We start from the raw sequence: 20,775 nt of genomic DNA on the forward strand, positions 1-20,775 counted from the left end.
TGTAATAATGAATTTGACATTAATTTAATAATAAACAGCAGTATTTAGATAATTTTGTTCAGTTGTATTTAGCTAAATACTGCTATTTATCATCAAATTACTGTCAATTTCATTACTATAAATGTTAATTCAGTCACTTTTAGTTTTATTGGTTGTATTTAGTGTTACTTTACGGTCAAGTTTGATGCTGTCAATAGGTGGAGCATGTGTAAGACTGGGCAAGACTTAGCCTTCCCCTGGCCGTGGGTCTGAAATTAATTGGGGGTTGGAGAAAAATGCCACCAAATTGCATAAATATGCCCCTGTACAATTAAACTAAACCTATTAAGGACGTCACAAATAAAGTGTAAATAAAATGAAAAGAGTAAACTGCGGCATTAAATTTAGATCTGCTAAAGATGCATCAAATTATGCATTTTTACAGCGTTCTGCATCATATCCAATCACACATGATTCTGTCGAGGTTATGAATGTAATGGCCAATCAGAGATCAATGAAACGCCAAGTTTTTTTGAGCATGCGCATGCTGACTGAATTCTAAACTCTCACGAATTCAAAGTGGAAATGTACGTATGACATAGTAGGTAAGACATTCATTTTACAATGTTGGCAGCTTTATTGATTATAATGGGATTCTTTGAGCGTGCTTAAACCAAAGTCCTTTTAAGACAAGTCATATGCCTCAGTGGCCATCTTTGAATTTCATATTTGAAATCACAGAAGAAATCTGACAACAACTGTGTCATAAATGTTGTTACTTTTGCTCAAATAGCATTATAAAAAGCTTATTTTTCAGGTAAGATCAGCCAGTGCGCATGCGCAGTCCTAAGAGCACGTCTCAGAACGCTCACTGTTTCTATAGCAACCGGGACTTCTAACAGCAGCTGCAGTGACGCGCTGACTTTACAGATCAGCGATTGGCTCTTTCATTCAGAAGGCGGGGCTTCCTGAGATTGAGCGGTCATATACAGCGTTGCATTTTCTTGGGTATTCTATAGTCTTTGCTTAAACTCACGCTCGACTGAAGTCAGTCATCATGTTCTTTGATAATCTAAACGTTCTTTGCTTGCTGTCTGTATATAATTTTGTTTATAATTTAATGTTTTTATTAAATAATGATCACGTTATATACAAATTCAGTCTTATTATTTGATATTTTATAAATATTTTGTGACATGACACCCATATCTGGTACTTATGGAATTAAAAAAGGCAATTGGAAAGAATTAGTCAGAATTAGTTACGAAATATAAACTCACAATTGCTAGAGAGTAAAAATTGTGAGATAAAAAGTCACAATTACCTTATTTTATTTTTAGTCAGTGGGTGCTTGCCTTAACCTGAAGTTGGTTCACCCTCCACCTATGTGTCAAACTAATAATGATCATTGTTTTTGTACCACAAAATGATTTGTTGATTTGATTGTTTTTTTACTAAAATGATCATCACAGTTGGCTTATGTTTTCAAAATTGAGCATCTTTTCAAATACCACACACTATTTCTACCAATTAGAAGTGTAGCATGACAAAACTACAATATAAATGGTTGTTTTAAAGCGATATTGCAGAGACTCACATGACATGCAAAAACTAGATATCATGACCACAAATTAAGAATTTGTTCCCACAACTTATTAATTGATTCTTTCATTCTCTCATTTAGTTAAGTCATGGCCATAGTTAAACAATTAATTCTTTCGATTTCTTAATTCATGGCCACAATATCTTGATTTTTAAATTGCATTAAAAACTCCAAATCATTTTAGTGAATTGATTTATTCTAATGATTTATGAATCAATTCAAGCTGAAACAATTCAATGATTTATCTCTCCACAAAAGTCTGGTTTAATATTAAAATCATTTGTTAAACACTGCCATTCATCACTGTTTTTAACTCTATATTCTATTTTTTTTTTTTTTGTGCGTGTGTACATTTATCTTTTCAAGTGTTATGCTGTCACTCTAATCAAGATCCATTCATTTGAAACCCTTGTTCTTTAACCAAAAATACTCCTCTGATTAAATTATATTATATAATCCAATTATTACGATCTGATCTAGTTTATCATACAGTACATTGCCACCTTGAACAGCTTCAGTGCACTTTGTGTAAGTTGCTTGTATAGTGCACTTTTTCCAAAGGGCAGCGTGACTGTATGTACTTTAACTGTTTAATCCGGAGTCACTTGTCGCTGGGGACTCTACCGTTTCACACAACACTGGATCAGTCACATTAAATATGATTAGAGCAAAACAGGCCGGGGATTTCAGCAATTTCCTTGGAGAAGAAGGAAAATCTCATAATTTTTATTGCCACTGTGTCTCTGTTCCTCTTCACTGTAAATAAGCTCCATCGGGGAACAAACTACATCTGCACGAAACACTTTAATCCAACATGTGTTACCATGCCAACCAAAACTTGGCAACGGCACGTTGTTCCCAGGCATGGACGCATATGCTGAGAGAGTGACGCAGCAGGAAAAGTGACTGCTGGAGAAAATCATCACACACACACACACACACACACACACACACACACACACACACACACACACACACACACACACACACACACACACACACACACACACACACACACTCAAACAAGAGTCCAGACTCTGCGTTTGCTTTGACCAAATGAGGAACAATTAGTTTTGTGTTTTATTACAATAATGCCACCTGCAAAGCTGAAGCTTTAAGTTCAACAAACTTTGTTAATTCTATTATATTTTCAAAGGTTAAAAGGGAGTGTTGCATACAAAAATTTAAATTCAGTTATCATTTACTCACACTCTTGTTGATACAACCACGACTGACTTTTTTATTATTTATAAATTCATTCAGTAGGTCAGTCTATTCATTTAATCAAATTGTTTATTTTGTTGTTCATTTGATCTTTTTTATTTTGCTCAGTCGGTCATTCATGCAATTTTTCAGTCTTTTATTTTTTTCCAATTATTTGATCTTTCTTTTTTTTTGTTCTTTGTTTGGTTATTTTGTTCCTTTGATCTTTTCTGTTCATTTGTTCATGCAGTTTATTTATTTATTCAAAACAGTTATCCTTTTCATTACTTTTTTCTTTTGTTCATTCTGTTTATTTATCTTTCCTTTTTGTTTGTTCATTTGTTAATTCCTGCAATTATTCAGTATTTTATTTATTAATTTAGTCTAAATATTAATTTTTTCTGTATTATTTTTTGTTTATTCTTTTATTTGCATTACCCACCAAACTAATAAGTTCAATAAACATAATCTATAAATCATATTTATAAAGGTTCAAAAATGAGTGTTTAATGCAAAAATTAAAATTTGGACATAATTTACTCACATCATCTCTGTGACTTTCTTTCTACTTTATAACACAAAATTAGATTGTGTTTATGCTTAATGTTTGCACTGTTCTTTTCCAATAAAATAAATAAAAAAATTTAAATAAATAAATAAAGTGAGCAAAAAAAGACAAAGATTAAGGGAACAAAAAGGAATAAACAACAGGGTAAACCAAAAGAGAAAGATCAAATAATTGGAAAAAAGAATTGCATGGATGAACAATTATGCAAAATAAAAAGACAGATCAAATGCATAACAAAATAAACAATATGAATAAATTAATGATTATTTAAATACCTGGAGGAATAAATAAATAAATGAATGAATGAATACACCAATCAATAAGTAAACAAACACAAATAAAATAAAATGATCAAACAAACTAATGAACAAAAAGAAAAACAAAATGAAAGATCAAACTAAGAAAGAAAGAAAGAAAGAAAGACTGAGCACCAAACAAAAGGTGTTCCTCACAGACCCCACCCCGTTAGTGAGCACTAATCAAATGGGGTTCCTCGTAGACTCCGCCCCCTCAGTAACAGGGTGCTGCTAAACCAGCTCCACTAAACTGTTGTGGATGAACAGACTGCACAGTTAAAGGCCACTAGAGACTCTGTATTTCTAGAAAGTCTATATATAAACATTTATAAAGCTTTGTTGTGTCACAGAATGAGCAAAAGTAACATCAGTGCACTTGAGTTCGCTGGTCTCAGCAAAAGCTTCTTAATAAAAAAACAATAACTGCGCTGGAATCATGTACTAAACTCGTGTTCACGCTGGCAGTGTGTCTTAAACGGTCAAGAAGCCAATAAACTAAAGTTTCTAGTGACAAATAACAGTGAAAGTGAAGATGATGCATTAATCTGAACATATTTGATCCTCGACATTACAACGTCCAACAAAACCAGCTGCGTACGCACTTTCACAGTGCTGCAACATGCATATTTAAATTAGGTAAATCTTCATTAGGCAAAACCATGCAAATGAGTCTCTTTCTACAATGTGCTGGATCCAGTAAAAACCTGTGCATCCTTACTCTCAGAAACTGTGCAGATTTAGCCAACCAGAGTGAAGTTTGTCCATTTTTTGCATAGCATTAATCTGAATATCATTAATCTTTGTGTTCTGCCAGTGATTCACTCGGTCTGACGGGTTTCAGTCTGGCACTGAAGGTGTGTGAAACACACACAAAAATAACAATAATATCAGTGTGTGTGAGAGATATGCGTGAAAGAGAGGTGGTTTGGGTTGCCAGATATTGCGTCAGATTTAAAAATGTCCATTCTAATAAAGGAAAATATTGTGCAAGACCGTGGTCGGCGGTCTCCAGACAACAGACCCCACGCACCGCCTTACATAAACTCAATAAATATGCTGAAGACACAAAATGTCTGTTTATTTATTCATTTACCCCCGTCTTTCTGTTTTATTCAATTCCAGTGTTTCTGATCTGTTGTGCCCACAACTGTCCATCTGGTTTTGGAGGAAATGAGAGAACAATATGATATTTCACCCTAGAGCACAACACTTCAACTTAGAGTAACGCAGGTTATTATGATCAACATTAACACATGCAAAAGTCGTGCCGTGACTCCTAGGGTGTTCTAGATGGTTGCCAGGGTGTTGAATTCTGACAGATATATAAATAAATAAGGCTGAACAACTGTAAGAATCAACAAGTGAATAAATGAACAAACAAGAAAAAGAAAAATGTTAAAATAATGAAATAATAAAATAAAATAAAATACAAATAAAATAAGGAAATATAAAAATTTATAAATTTAATAAATGATAGACAAAAATAGGGTGTTGTGGCTGGTTGCTAATGTGTTGAATTCTTATAAAGAATGAAAAATGAATGAATAAATGAATGAATGAAAGATCAAATGAACAAACTAATAAAAATCAATGAAAGAAGAAACAAAAACATGAAAAAGATAAAACATTGGATAAATAAATAAAAAGAAATATTGAATAAAAATAATTTTTGTTTAAACAAACAAACAAACAAATAAATAAATAAATAAATGCATTAAAAACAAAAATACATTTTAGCCCTAGATTAGAGCACTTCGACAAAGTGTCATTCAGGTTATTATGATAAATATCAACACATGCAAAAGTTGTGCCATCCTTGCTAGGGTTTTGCCATGATGTTCAGGGTAGTCACAAAGTGGCCAAAATAGCCCATCTCCATCTCCGTCTATCTAATAAAATTCTGGTCCATTGATACAGCTCAAGACCGTCCCTATGGGGTTATTTCACTGTCCGCAGGGCAAAAAATTGCACATCTGATTGCTCCGAAAAAGCATTAGCACACCTCTCCTCAAAGTCAATTTGAGATATCACTCATGTTCGTAGCACAATCTGTGCAAGACGTGCAGCACGCCACACTTGTTGTTTAATACATGTTTTTTTTTTTATACAGGTAGTATCACAAAGTGCTTTAGAAGAGAAATATGTAAGTGCGTGCACACAGTAATGTGTCTATTTCTTGATCTGAGGCAGAATTCATTTCCATCTCTATGTGGGATCCACATGCATAAACACTCTCAAATGAGGTGTCAGCACAACACATACCCCTAGAATAATCAGGATAAAAATACACAGCTTTTTATGGGCCTTGTCCTGACGCAGGTGTGCCGGAGTGGTTTTAATTACTCTCTTCAGATGTGTTTGAAACCAAAAAGCTGAGAAAAAAGGGCAAATTCCACTTGAAAGTGAGCATCAAGGACCATGGCCTGCTCACTCTGGAGGGCAGAGCACTTGAGGTGAGTGCTCTCAAGGGTGCAGGGCAGTACTGTCTCATAAGTGGCCTTTGGAAGACCCTACACACAGACACGTCATTGCTGCTATATTTGAATATGAATGTGACATTGGTTAGCTAACAAAAAAAAAAAAAAAAAAAAAACACTTTGTAGTATAAAATCATGTTTGGCAGATTAAAAATCATTTTTTACTTTCAGTGTAGCGTTTTTGTGCATCAAAAACCACTCCTTTCCTGGTAAAAAATGAACTTCAAATATCAACAAATTTGCAACAGCTGAATGTAACATTTTTTAAAAAAAGCATGTCAATTTCTGAATAACATGACTTAAGTCATAGAATAAACTTCATTCTGTAAAATAAATATAATTCATTCTGCAAAAGTCATTTCGACTGCCTCCAGCATGTTTTATAATATCCTAGAATAAAACAGTTCACTCCTTATGCATGTTATCCTGTCCGTCAAAAACAGGATGGCTGTTGGTTGGAATAATAGAAATAAAAACATCAACATAATGCAATTTATGTGCATCAATCACAGTGGCTGGCTAAAAAATAAATGATTACAATGCATCTGTTTTCAAATTCACATCATTAGAATATCACAACATCGATGTCTGTCAAAAAATAACATGCACAATATACTGTAGTAGTATTTACAGGAAGCCTGCAGAAGTCAAGCAAGTATGCACATTTCCTGGAAAACCCACTCTACTGGATGCTTCCGAGAAGAAGGAAAAATGGCCACCTGAGCAGCTTCAATGCTGTCTGTCAGACACTATAACATACCAAATACTTAACGTATGTGAAAAAAAATTAGTTCTTCACCTGCTGAAATAGAATCAGAATGCTCAAGGAACTCAGTGGAATATATCACACTACATGCTAAAGAGAATAAGCACCACTTGAGTTAAAAAACTTCACCGGGTTAGTAAAAATTTTTCAGCACTTTGGTTTCTGACAGAAACAGAAAGTTGTAAAGACATTTATTTCATACAGATTATCTCTTTAGAACTTTCCATTCAAATAAATAAAGTAATTAAAAAATGTATCACAATTTCCTCAAAGACATTGTTTTCAACAACTGAAACAACTGTTTTCAGCATTGATAATAGGAAATGTTTTTGAGCAAGTCTGAATAATAGATTATATATTACATCTTAGAAAATTCAGCTTTGCATCAAAGAAATAAATTACATTTCAAAATACATTCAAATGGAAAACAGTTGCTTTAAATTGTAATAAAATTTCACAATATTACTGTTTTACTGCATTATGATCAAATAAATACAGCCTTGGTGATCATCAGAGACTTCTTTGATTTAATTATTCCAAAAATGTGAATATATATATAAGTACAGAAAAAGTTCCATTAGTCACATGAGCTACTGAATATTACGTAAAACAAAAAATAAATCAACCAGTAATCAACTGTGGAGTTACTACTTGGATATGTATTTATTTCAGCGAGTACATCTGCTCTGCCTGAAGAAAATTTATTAGAATTTTTTAGTATTATTTAATGCACAAACTGGCTACGCTTCAGTTCATTTCTCTGGCTTGTGCACATATCTGCAAGAGAAAATATTAAGCTTTAATGCTCAAAGAGCTATGATTTCACCAGACCTGTAACAGTTCACAATATTTCCTCCGTCCCTCGAGAAGTGCTTTTGGAAATCATAGTTTCTTCTCTGACGGTAAACGCAGACATTGTTGAAGTCGTCTGACTGTGGAAATTCTATATACTGCATGTAAAATGCCTTTCAGACAACACAGTTTATGATGTTCACTTCAGCTGATATCTCATACTGTCACTTCTAAACTCAGACGCTCCCACACTTCATTTTCCACACTCCATTCAAATACTCCAAAACTTGTGTCTCTGCCAAAATTCCTGTTTATTTCTTTTGCGCTCAGCTTTCTCTGACAACAATCATTTCCCCCGTAAACAGCTTTGAGCATAAACTCTGATTAAAAAAAGCATCTTGCTTGACATCTTTTCACTCCGTCCTTTGTGTGTTTTCTCTCCACTACAGTTGACTGCGCTTTTGTTTCATTTATATTTTTAATCAAAGGGGGCACAATATTTCAAAAAAGCAAAACCAAACAACGAGCTCAGAATCAAGCTTAGATTTGTATTATTTTTTTCTCTGACCTTGTTGCATTGCATTCTGGGATAGACTGGTATGTAAAAGATGTGACGCTGTCTAACAACTGCTGTGTACATGCTAAAAATATGCTTATGAAATCAGAAAAGCTATTTATACTTCTTGTTTACATGAAGAAACTTTGAAATTTTGAATGGAGTAAATACCACACGCTGAGTTGTTTAGTAGCTTGTTTCATGCATGTGGTGCAGTAATTCTTGTTTTGGTCTTTTAACACGAATAAATCAGATGCAAAACAGACTCAAGGTTGTTTACGCCTCTAAAAGCAGCATGAAGCATATCTGTGATTTACATATCTATTCAGAAAGGTATTAACTGTGCTAATGGCTAGATCACACAGCACACAGAAGAAGAACTGAATCAGCTGTCATGGACAGTTTTTACTCCATGTGTGATTGTATATCTTGGCACAGTCGAAAATTTATCACCAAAGACCTCACTTAAGCAAGTCACTTCTCTGGATGGCCATCTGGATATTGTAACTAAATTAAATTAAAATTATTAATTAACAAACAGAAACACAACAGAACCATATTGAACTAGAGTGTAAAAGCTAAATTTAATAAACTTTTGATAAAATTTAAACAAAATAAAAAGTAACTGAAGTTTATATTACTTCGATAATAAATATAAAATTTAACTAAAACAATTTTAAAAATTGTGAAATAAAAGAAACTGCTGAAATAAAATAAAATATAAAAGACCCTTAACCTGATTTCGGCTAATTGCCAAGTCAACATTAGTGTAACGTGAAGTAGTAAAATAACTAAATCTAAATAAACTAAAACTAATAAATTAAAATGTATAAAAACTATATACACATACTAAAAAAGAATAAAAAAAATACAAAAAATATTCAATTACTAAAACTACTAAAACTTAAGGTAACACTAAAGAGAAAAAAGAAAATATAAAAATCTGATATAATTCAAAATAGTAACAAAAACTACACACACACGTATATAAATATATACAAATGCATAATAAAATCGTATATTTTTTTTTATGTATTTACATTGCCTTTCAATTATAGTGACCAAGCTGTGATTCCACCAACACGCTTAGTCACTATAATTGAAAGGCAATGTAAATAAATGGGAACTTTTTTGGAGCTTGAAAACCCCAGTTCCCATGTATTTTATTTGCATGAAAAAAAAAAAAAAGAAAAAAAAAAAAAAAAAGTTCATTTTTTTTTCCCCCATAGAAAACAAAACATACAGGTTTAAAATGACAAACCCTTTTAAATGCATTACAATCAACATTCAACATTCATTTGGATAAAAAGACGAGTGAGAGAGCGTGTCTAAATGATGGGGTGGAAGTCAGCGGACGTCTGCTTAACAGGCAAGCCAGAGGTTGCCAGGGCAACATAAACAATGTCCTGCAGTGATTAATGAGTGTGAGAGTGACTCTGGTGGCACAGGGTGGCACTGCCAATTACCTCAGGCTCGCGCTCCCTCTGTCATATGGAGAGCGTGTAATGGATCACAGCCTGTGGCGCTACACCAAGGGCAGGAGGTCAAAGATTTAATTAGGTGGGAGTAAAATGTCAAGGGGAAGAGGCAAGCAGTGAGATTTTGTCACAAGAGTAAACTGGAACTGTGTGTGTGTGTGCCTCAGAAAACTCGTCGCACTTTTACTAGTGTGTGTGAAGAACTGGTATAGTATAAAATAGTGCTCTCAGACTCTCTTAGGCCAAACACAGTTTACACAAGTGCACAAATGCATATGAGAATCCTTGACCGACGAATGCACAGCAAGTGCACAGCTAACATTTCTAACACCATCACAGTAATTGACCTGAAAGAGAAAACTGGCTGTAAAAACAAGGTTTTGTTGGTTTATGTTAACGACCATTGTAGCACTTCTTACATGTCATCTTACTGTTATTACTTTATGTACTGTATGTATTCATCCAAATTTCTGTCATGAATTTCTACATAGTGCAGTCCAAAAGGTCTAACTCAATATGACATAATGCAATCATCACATGGTGCAGCTGATTGGTTCGTTTTTTTATCAGCAGCCAATGAGCTGCTGCTCAACATTCAAATACTTGGCTAGTGTTTGATGTATCAGCTGCAGTTCACTTCAGAAGCCCTCCACCTTCCCCAGCTCCACCTGTATAGATCTGCTATGGGATGATTCATGTATGTTATATATGGGGTTTATTTCATATATGATATATGTGCAGCAGCAGTATTTCTTACATGCTCACAGCATGTTGTGGATGTATTGGCAGCAAGGTTATTTTCGTAAGCGAAAACTAAATCTAAGACGAAAATGATTGATCAAAAAACATTTTTGTAAACTGAAATAAAAAAACAAAACAAAACGAATCTAACAACAGTTAGTAATAATTATAAAATAATAATTATCAAAAAGAAACAATCGCTTTCATAATCGTTATGTTCTCATCCTGTGGTGGAAAAATATTTGAGCTGTGTGGCGTTTTAGGGACGGGGTTATCTGACGGAGAGACGCAAAGCAGGTTTAAGCAGAGTCCTGCACATGTCCTGTTTGGTAAACCCACATCCACAGTACTTAACAGAACACCTGACCCGTTAACCAACAGCAATACTAATTTAATTCTGCACTTGAATAGACCCTTTTGGCATAAAGAACGCGAGTCGCGACCCGAACGCATTAAATCTACTTCATCCTTTTTCTGTATACAAAACTTTTGCCTACATCTGAACAATCTGCCAGGCTTTTGAACAAATGTGCATAGGCTAAATTACATCATATACACGTACATATAATTCTTCATAAATGAAAAGAATATATTCAAATATGAGCCTTACTGTTAAATGTGATTGTCGTTAACCTATTAATGAATTTCATTAGTCCCAGTTATGATTTATGCACAGTTGTTCGCGGGAAAGTGAGCAAGACAAGACAGTCATGATTATTATATATTCAAATAAGAAAATAGTTAAATAAGAAAAAAGACATTTAATTTACCACATTAGGCTACATTAATTTTCATATTAAATATCTCAACACACATTATTCAGTCAAGTGTTTTCTTTCAGATATGACATTATTAAATTAAGTGTAACTTGTGTAGATTTATTTAGTGAAAAGGATTTACTGCTTCATTTTGGCATATATTTATATACTTTTACCATCTAATCAATCTCAGCATGCATTAATTTTGTGTCGCTAGATGCTCACTTAAGGTTAGAGTAAGTCTTTCTTTGGCCTGCGCTCGGGAAGTGATATGTTAATCTGCTAAACTTTAATTAAAACTTAAACTCAAACTAAACTATATAAAAACTAAATAAAAATGTTCACAAAAACTAAACCAAAACTAACAAAAATATTAATGAAACTAATACAAACAAAACTGAATTTCATAGCAAATTTGAAAATGATATTAAAATAAAACAAATTAAAAAATTCTAAATTCTAATAACCTTGATTGGCAGTAGCAAGTCTTGGTACTTACTCTCCTGCAGCAGCAGCAGTGTAGCAGATCTATTCTGACAAGACCAAACACATTAACACTGTCATGTACATCAACATGATAATCACTCTGAGAGTTGCCATGTTGTGTGTTTGTATAATATTTGAATTAAACTGAACAAATGTTACAGTAAAGACATCTAAAATATAATAAATGCTATTATTTTTCTCTAATTATTTCCAGTAAAATATGAAGCAGCACAGCTGTTTTAAACACTAGTGTTTTTAATTTTTAATTGATTGCAAACAGTTATTTTATATTGTAATAATATTTCACAATATTCCAATTTTTTACTGCATTACTGATTAAATAAATGCAGCCTTGGTGTGCACAAGACACTTCTTTCAAAACATTAAAAAACATATCTTACTTACCCTAAACTTATGAATGCTAGTGTATATAAATGCAAAATAAAAACTGTTTCAAGGTTTTTAAAAATATATTTATGATCTGTAACATCAGGCCCTGGGTGCTTAGGATGGCATAACTATATAATCACATTCACACACACCTACACTATGGTAGTAAACATATTACAGAGAAATTACTACTGTTATACTTTAAATAAAGCTTAAAGAGCAATAGCTCTGTCACTGAGGAGCTCAATGAGCCTCAAAACCAGCAACAAACCCAAAATCTGATCTAATATCCTCCATCTGGGTGTTTGTGAACACAAGACACAATACATGGTAAAAAGGGTCAGTCTGCTGTGTGCTGGTTTGCTAACCATATTTGGACTCTGAATGTGAATTCAGTCATTTCTGGATCAGAGCATCAATGGTCTGAGTCGATAGTTCACCCAAAATGAAAATTTTGTCATCGTTTACTGACTCTCAGATTGTTCAAAACCGGAGTTTCTTTCTTCTGTTGAACACAAAGGAGATGTTTTAAAGAATGTTGGTAACCAAACAGCTGACGGTAGCATTGACTTCCATAGTATTTTTTTTTCCATACAATGGAAGTCAATGGCTACCGTCAACTGTTTAAATCCTTTTTGGGTGAACTATTCCCTTTAATAATTTCTGAGTATACACTTAACAAACCTCCACTCACGGCAGTCAGAATCGAAGCCTCTTAGGTCAAGCTCTCGCATTTAAAACCTTCGAAAAACACTTAATCCCCACATTTAGCGAGAGCCAGGTTTCTAATGAGAGGAGCTCACGGACATAAAGTTAGCGAAGAAACTTCAGACAATTGAACAACAATAATAATGAGGGGAGCTAATTTATTCACCATCTGACATTCAAGGAATGTCAATAAGATATTTAAATATCATCAAACTTACTTGGAGACGGCACGGCTGCTGTGTTGCCATGGGAACAGGACGTTTCCGACGGCGGCGCGATAGCTGTAAACTCCGAGCAGGCCGAGAGCCAGAGCGATCTTAGACACCAGCGAGCAGTGACGCTGAACCAGGAGGAAGATCAGAACCAGAGACACCGCCGCCAACAGAGAGAGGAACGCCTTATGATCCCCACTGAAAACACACACACACACACGGTGAATAAATAACAGTGCAGACATGTTCTTCTTATATATGCATGCAAACGCTGAATATAAAACAGCAGAAAGACAAACCCCTTATGATTTGAACTCAAAGCAAACACTGTATAATAGCATAAACAGGCATGATGCAACAAATCCTCCACGTTAAGCTGAGTTTCTTTGCAATAACACACTTTGTTGGTGTTTCCATTTGGATTTCTGTCATGTCGAAAATCTCACTGCTCCAAATACGTTGCATTCCATTTAGCTCAGAATTTCACACGTCTTACTTGGTAAAGTGCAATAGAACATATAGCTGCAAAATAACATGTGACTTGGGAACTTGGAAATCCACAACTACTCTGTCTTGGCACTGAGATTAATGATAAACAATCACATTTAAGCAAATAAAATGTATCCTACGTTCCTACGTTAGATGGCCCTGATTAGCGAAAGTCTGCAAGGACAAATGCAAAAAAAAAAAAAAAAAAAAAAAAAAAAAAAAACACAGTGGAAGATTGATTACTCAAAAAAAAAATACTATGTTTGTCGTTTTGTTTATTTATACACCAGATTAGAAAAAGAAAAAGTTTCAATATTGTCTACTTAACATATTTAATGATGGAATGAACTACCCTATAGAAGTTTTTTCCCTTACAAAATTAAAATAAAATGCTTAAAAAGATCAAATAAAAAAATCAAACTCTCAAAACAGCTGCTCAAATGAGAAATCAAATGCTCAAATTATCAAATAAAAAAATCGAACTCTCAAAACGTTAAAATTTTATTGATTACCCATGTTATTGAACTTTGGCTAATGTTGAGGCAAGGCATGAACAAATGTTCTTCCAGTAACATTAAAAGAAGACCTACATCTAAAATCTCTCCTTTAATAACATTCTCAAAAAAAAACTTAATTTACACACACTTAAGGTTTTTTTTTTTTTTTTTTTTTTTTTTTTTTTTTTTTAAACATTTTAGTTGGACGTCTCACAAACTTAATTTAACTAATTAAGTAATTTAACTGTTTTTTAAATAGAAAGCATTTCAAAAACACAGAATAACACTTTTCTAGATTATAATTAACAACATTTATAAAACTCACAAAAACTAATTTTGGTACTGACACAAGAGAGAGGTAACACGTCTAATTATTGATATCAATGTTAAAAATCTCAAATAATGCCAGATGTATCAGTCCATCAGAATTCAGGAGGCAGAGAACCGAGCCGCAGCATGTGTGTGTGTGTGTGTGTGTGTGTGTGTGTGTGTGTGTGTGTGTGTGAGTGAGGGAGTGTTCAGAATGCAGCTGGAGTGCTCCTCTCATCTAATGTAATCAGGTGTGGGCCACACAGGCCAGGCCAAAAGGTGTGTGTGTGTGTGTGTGTGTGTGTGTGTGTGTGTGTGTGTGTGTGTGTGTGTGTGTGTGTGTCAGCAGTGTGGACATGATGAGGTGTTTGTCCTGGAGTGAAGCAGAGGTTAGTGAGTGTGTGTGTGTAGTGAAATGAAATGAAGGAAAGGTGAGTGCTAAAGGTGTGCATGAACGTGGCACTGACATGAAGCCACACAATCTACTGCTCATTACCCACAGAACAGAACAGAACAGAACAGAACCGACAGACAGACAGACAGACAGATAAATAGAGAGATAGATAGATAGAGGCTCTGTTCCAAAAGCTATAGCGATCTGCCATGCTGTCTACAGCCTACATAGGCAGCTATCTTCTAAAGGTAATATCCTAACTGAACATTTTAAGTGACTCTCTGGAATGCTCTATATGGCCACAGACTACTCATTAGGTTTCTATAAAACTTGCATTAGCAAATATTCACACACTATTCAAAATCAATCAGTGTCAATATATCAATGTATATTCTAATTCATAAGCTGTTTAAATAAATAAATAAATAATTTAAACTGAATAATTTTCACAAACTTCAACCAGCGTTTTTTTTTATTATTGTTTTTTCATTTTATTGTTTTTTTAATTATTTATTTTTTATAATGCACCTTTAAAATACATTTCATTTATATTTATTTCAGTTTAAGTCATTCAGTTTTAGTCATTTTAAACTTATTTCTAATTTACATATTATAGCATTTCTTAATTTTTTTAATTAGCTTTTGTCTTCATATTTTCAGTTTTCATTGTAATTTTAAAGTTTTAGTAATTTTATTGTGCATTTGTCATTTCTATTTAGATTTAATGCATTTTTTATTTCATTACTTTTATTAGTTGTGGGTTTGCGGTTGAATACAAAACATAACATAAAAAAATAAAAAAAACATAGAACACACCTAAAATATAAACATTCACTTTAACTGAATCAAAAAAAAATAAACAACAAAAATGAACGGAGAATTAAATCAAATGATTTGAGATGTTAAAAATGTTCTCAAAAAGACAGTTCACTGATTACAAGTACTGTCTGATTCTCCACAAAACAACATGTAGTTAAAGACGGCTTTGTCCCAAAAACAGCACTTGAATGAAATAAACATGATATGTTACTCAACACTAGTGCTGATTGTGTTTGGTCTATTCAGAATAAACTTAGGACCAATTATTTGGGTGAGAGGAGGGAGCAGACAGTGAGAGAGTGGGACTGAGAGAGATAGAAGGAAAGAATAAGGTAGAGAGGGCGCTGACAGAGCACGCAAGAAAGGAAGTAGAGGGAAAAAAGACTGATAACGCAGACGGAGAGAGAAATTTTCATCCCGATGCCAGTGACCCTGAGCGTCTCTCTGCTCCCCATCTATCTGCTCTGAGACAGCCAGAAGAATACTAATGCATTCCACACACACACACACCTGTGTGCATGTGTGTGCGCAATGTGCATAAGCGCACATTTCAGGGTCGGGTTTCAAAATAAGTGCAAGGGCATGTATGATATTCTCAGATTGCTCCGGAAAGTATGTATGAGTGAAAAATTCCTCAATATGAAGCTTAGATCCAAAACCCAGCAAGCTACAGGAAACACAAGTGCGTTCTTGATGCAAATGGCTGCTTAAAAAGTCACCAGAATAAGAAATACAGTAAGGCAGCACTGAGAAGAAGGATCCCAGAATACATTGCAAAAAAAAAAAGTAGGGCCAAGTAAAAGTATCACGCTGTTTTGCTTAGCTTTCTTTTCAGTCAGCATGCTACTCTTAAAACGCAGCTGTCTATGTACGTACTTTAGGATGTTCGCTCTCAAGACCGTCTGCTTTCCAACAGGAGAAATGATTAGTCTCTCATTCCCACCCCAGTGCATTTATTCTGCTCATTTCTCTCCTCCTTCAACCTTAGAAGTGGGGTGTTCTCACCTAAACAGCCCTATAACATATATGCATACACAGAAACCCAAAACTGCACCACTCAGACTTTGTTGACCACAGCAGCATATAGGAACCAGCGTCCAGACCTGTCAATTCAGACACAAACCTCGTCTCATTTACGACAGCAAACGTTTATTCAGCAGAACTTCTGAATGAATCCTACGCAACGCACATCCAATTAGACTCTTCAAACAATAACGCTGACATATCGCAGAAATGAGAAAGCTGTGTTCTGTCAGATTAAAGCTGGATAATACCAGAGAGGGTCAGCGCAGGACAATAACAGACCTGTCAATCTGAGCAAATGAACAGAGCCAGCGAAAGAGAGGATAATTACTTTATTTGTGCAACCGTTCATAAGTTTAAAGTTTGGCTCAAGTGTCAACTGTGTCGCATGAATTATGACGTTTGACTATTAAAATCTTTCATAAGAAGCGAGTTACGGTGTTTTTGTGCAAATCAGCCACACTTAAAATATTCATCCTTGCCATCAATTGATAAGAGTTCTCAAATCCGGTGCACTGATTGTATACTATTTCTGCTTTCTATTTTCCAAGTGTGCATTCATGCATGCTTTTTGGGTGAATAATAAAACAGTCTGTTGAGCAGTGAAAGAGGAGAATATAAAAACTAAAAAAAAAATTCCTTATTCAAATGCATGAATCTAAAATAAAGAAAAATGAGTTACTTAAATACAAAAACAAAAAAAAAAACAAAAATATTAACCAAAATACCAAATAAAAGGAAATCTCATATAAAATTAAAATAACACAAACTACCATTTAAAATTCACAAACAGTAATAATGTGAAATATTACTACAAATTAAAATAACAGTTTTCTATTTGAATATATTTTAAAATGTAAGTTATTTCTGTATTGGTAAAGCTGAATTTTCACCATCATTACTTCTTCAGTGTCACATGATCCTTCAGAAATCATTCTAATATGATGATTTGCTGCTCAAGAAACATTTATTATTATTATCAGTGTTGAAAAGAGTTGTGTTTCTTAATATTTTTTGTAAAAACACAGATTTTTAGGATTCTTAAGTGAACAGAAAGCTCAAAAGAACAGCATTTATTTGAAATCTTTTGTAACATTATCATTACTGTCACTTTTGATCAATTGAACGCGTCCTTGCCAAATAAAAGCATTTTTACTGACAAACCTTTGAATGGCAGTGTAGATGGTATAAAATCCTCAGTAAAAACAATGCAAACGAGCATTTACAATCTTCAGATGAAGCGAAACAGCAGCATTTTTTACAATCTTTCAGATTAGCGTTGCTCACAGCGGTGGCGATCTAATGCAGATTCTTCCCGAACAGATCTAAGTGGAAGGAAGAGGAGCGAGCGTTTCTCGCAGAGATAATGCAGATTCTTCCCGTAGGGCCCATTTCAGCCGGGTAATGAAATATTAATTAGTGCAAACTAAAACAATAATACAAGCCGCCAAATCCCAAACACAGAAACACACATCTAAAAAAATCAAACTGGAATAAAAAGATCAAAGCATGCAAAATAAAAAACACTACTCAAAACTTTTCTTTCAATATTCCAAATTCCAAATCGATAACTTTTAAAAACAAAGTTAAACTTACACAAACTGCATACTTATAGGAATAGTTTACCAAAAGCATCGATTTTGATATAAAAAGTAATTAAATTGGATTCACTTTCATTAGTATGGAAAAGAGCAGCTTTATCCTTCAGCCAAATTTCTTCTTCAGCATTTCATTAAAGAAAGTAATTTATGAGGTTTGGGGGTGAGTAAAAGATGTCTTTTTGTATTTTATTTTGGATGGACTATTCCTTTAAACTCAATTCAATTATCTCAGACGGTTCCCGCATCAGTTCACTTGCTCTCATGCTGTGTGCTTTAAACATAATCATAATAAAAGCCATCTACGCTGAGATTCATTGCAGCACGTATAATTATAAGCTCCATATATGTAATGAGAAGTCCACCGATGGACGCTTCAAACCACAAGGACAGGAAATCACGCTCTGCTTCCTGTAACCTCAGCGAAGCGCTCCAGAGACGCTGGCACATGTCCATCTGTCCTGCATGAATGCAGAGATTTATTACGACCGCAATAATTATTCTTCATCAGAGCTGGCTGGTGGGCAAAAGAGAGGGAGAGAAATACGGAGGAAGGTCTTTATGTGTGGCATTCAAGGCTTTTAGATGTGGACGGCAGGTGATGCACTTAAGAGATGGAGCTATCGATCCATGATCTCATCTGAGAAGACACATCAATGTAAAGATGTGTCGGCCTGAACCTTTAGCTTGTGTGACCCACCTCTATAAACACTTCAGACACAGACTGAAAGAGCACAGATTCTATTCTGTGGATATGAGTGTATTGTGTTTATATGTATGAAGCTAATATTGATTTCTATGCTGCTATTAAAGGAATATTTCAGATAAAAATGAACATCTTTGAGGCACCCTCATGTTATATGCACTACTGTTGTTACGAACTGTTACGTTACAAAAATTGTACAGGTATTTAAAAAAAAATGCTGTTCTTTTGAAAAAAATTTATTCATCCAAAAATCCTTAAATAAAAAAAAGTATCAACATTTCCACAGGCAGCACAACTGTTTTAAGCAATGATTGTAATCAGAAATGTTTCTTGAGCAGCAAATCAGCATATTACAATGATTTATGAAAGAGCACTGTTTCAAAAGTGGCACTAAAGACTGGAGTAATGATGCTCAGAATTCAGCTTCTCATCATAGGAATAAAATACATTTGAAATATATATTTACATATAACACAGTTATTTACAATTAAAATAATATTTTACAATTTTACCTGTTTTTACTGTATTTTTTATCAAATAAATGCAGTCTTGGTAAGAAAATTAGAAAAAAAAAAAATAACAAAATTAACAAAAAATAGAAAAAACAAAAAAAGACAAAAGCAAACAAAAGAAAGAGCAAACAAATGAATGACTGAGCAAACAAACAAACAAATAGAACAAAATAATATAAAATAAAAATGGTATCAAACTAAACAATGTCACAAAAGAAAAAAAAATCAAAAAGATAGAATAAACTAAAAAAGTTTATCATTAACTTGTTCAAAAAATATTGTTGCTAAATAGTGTATATTTAATTTTACATAATATTTTCTATACTATTTATATCTACTTCTACTGTATTAGAAATGGTTCACATAATAAGCATTTCACAATTTTATTGTTAACAAAAAAAGTTTGTTTACTGTAAAAAAAAAAAAAAGAAAAGAAAATACACAGTATTTAATTTACCAAACATAACTCTAAAAATACACAGATTAGCCTAAGCAAAAATCACATTTACTATCTACTAGGAGAAAAAAAATTAGCCAATCAGAGCACAAGAAGAAAGTGCTTGCCATTTTTTGTTGCATTATTTATTTGATGGACAAGTGATGTGATGCTGAGACTATAGAGAAGGTGTGGAAAGTAGTCATGTAAAACTAATTCACAATTCAAGAAACCTCATTGCAAGTGCACTTTAGGGAAAACATATTACATGCTACAAAACTGCAGCATATAGGCCCTTGCAACTGCTTTATGGAAAAAAAACTTAACAGAAGTATAATTTTATTTAATTTAAGCTGAATGTTAACCAATATATAAATTTACAAAGGGATAAAGTTACTAAATTGAAAGCAAATAAATGGGGAATGAAGCTTCTCGGGATTGTTGGCAAATTCTGTCTGTTGATTTACTCTTTTGAGGCTCTTTGTGTGAGACCAAGCTGGGTTTTGATTGGCTGACTGGTTGGATACTGGCTAATGGGGTAGAATAACGCTGGCACAGACCCGCGCTGTACCATCTGTCTGGGAGTGTGTGTTCGTGTGTGTGCCGCTTCCAGAGAAGCACGGATCACAACACACAGGAGAGAACAAAGTTAATCGCCCGGGGTGAAGTGTGTTTAGACGCTGGAAGTTTAGGGGATATTTATCAAACAAACGTCCAGAGCGAGTTTGGTTAGCTGACAAATAACAAGTTCCCAAACAGAACTGTTATATATGCAAAATAGTTTAGTCATCATTATGATTTTATAATTTTTTTAATCAGTTTTGCAGATACTTAAACAGTCCTGCGGTGTGACAAAAGAATCTTGAAAAGAGCCAGAATAATTATTAAAATGCCAACGAATTAAAATGCTTAACGAATACATTAAACCTCCTTTGCAGTGTAGCAATTAGTCCTCTTTTCATAAAACGATCTTTTCATT

General features: G+C 33.9%; 1 protein-coding gene across 1 annotated transcript in view; it reads right to left on the reverse strand.

Annotated features, from left to right (window-relative positions):
• pigg (phosphatidylinositol glycan anchor biosynthesis class G) overlaps positions 1-20,775 on the reverse strand; it is a 132,488-nt gene that overhangs the window by 19,772 nt on the left and 91,941 nt on the right. The window contains exon 10 of the mRNA XM_042737966.1: positions 13,020-13,211. Coding sequence (XP_042593900.1) covers positions 13,020-13,211 — 192 coding nt within the window. The remainder of the gene's footprint in view (positions 1-13,019; positions 13,212-20,775) is intronic.

Source organism: Cyprinus carpio, chromosome B14 (assembly GCF_018340385.1).
Source record: "Cyprinus carpio isolate SPL01 chromosome B14, ASM1834038v1, whole genome shotgun sequence".
Classification (NCBI taxonomy): domain Eukaryota; kingdom Metazoa; phylum Chordata; class Actinopteri; order Cypriniformes; family Cyprinidae; genus Cyprinus; species Cyprinus carpio.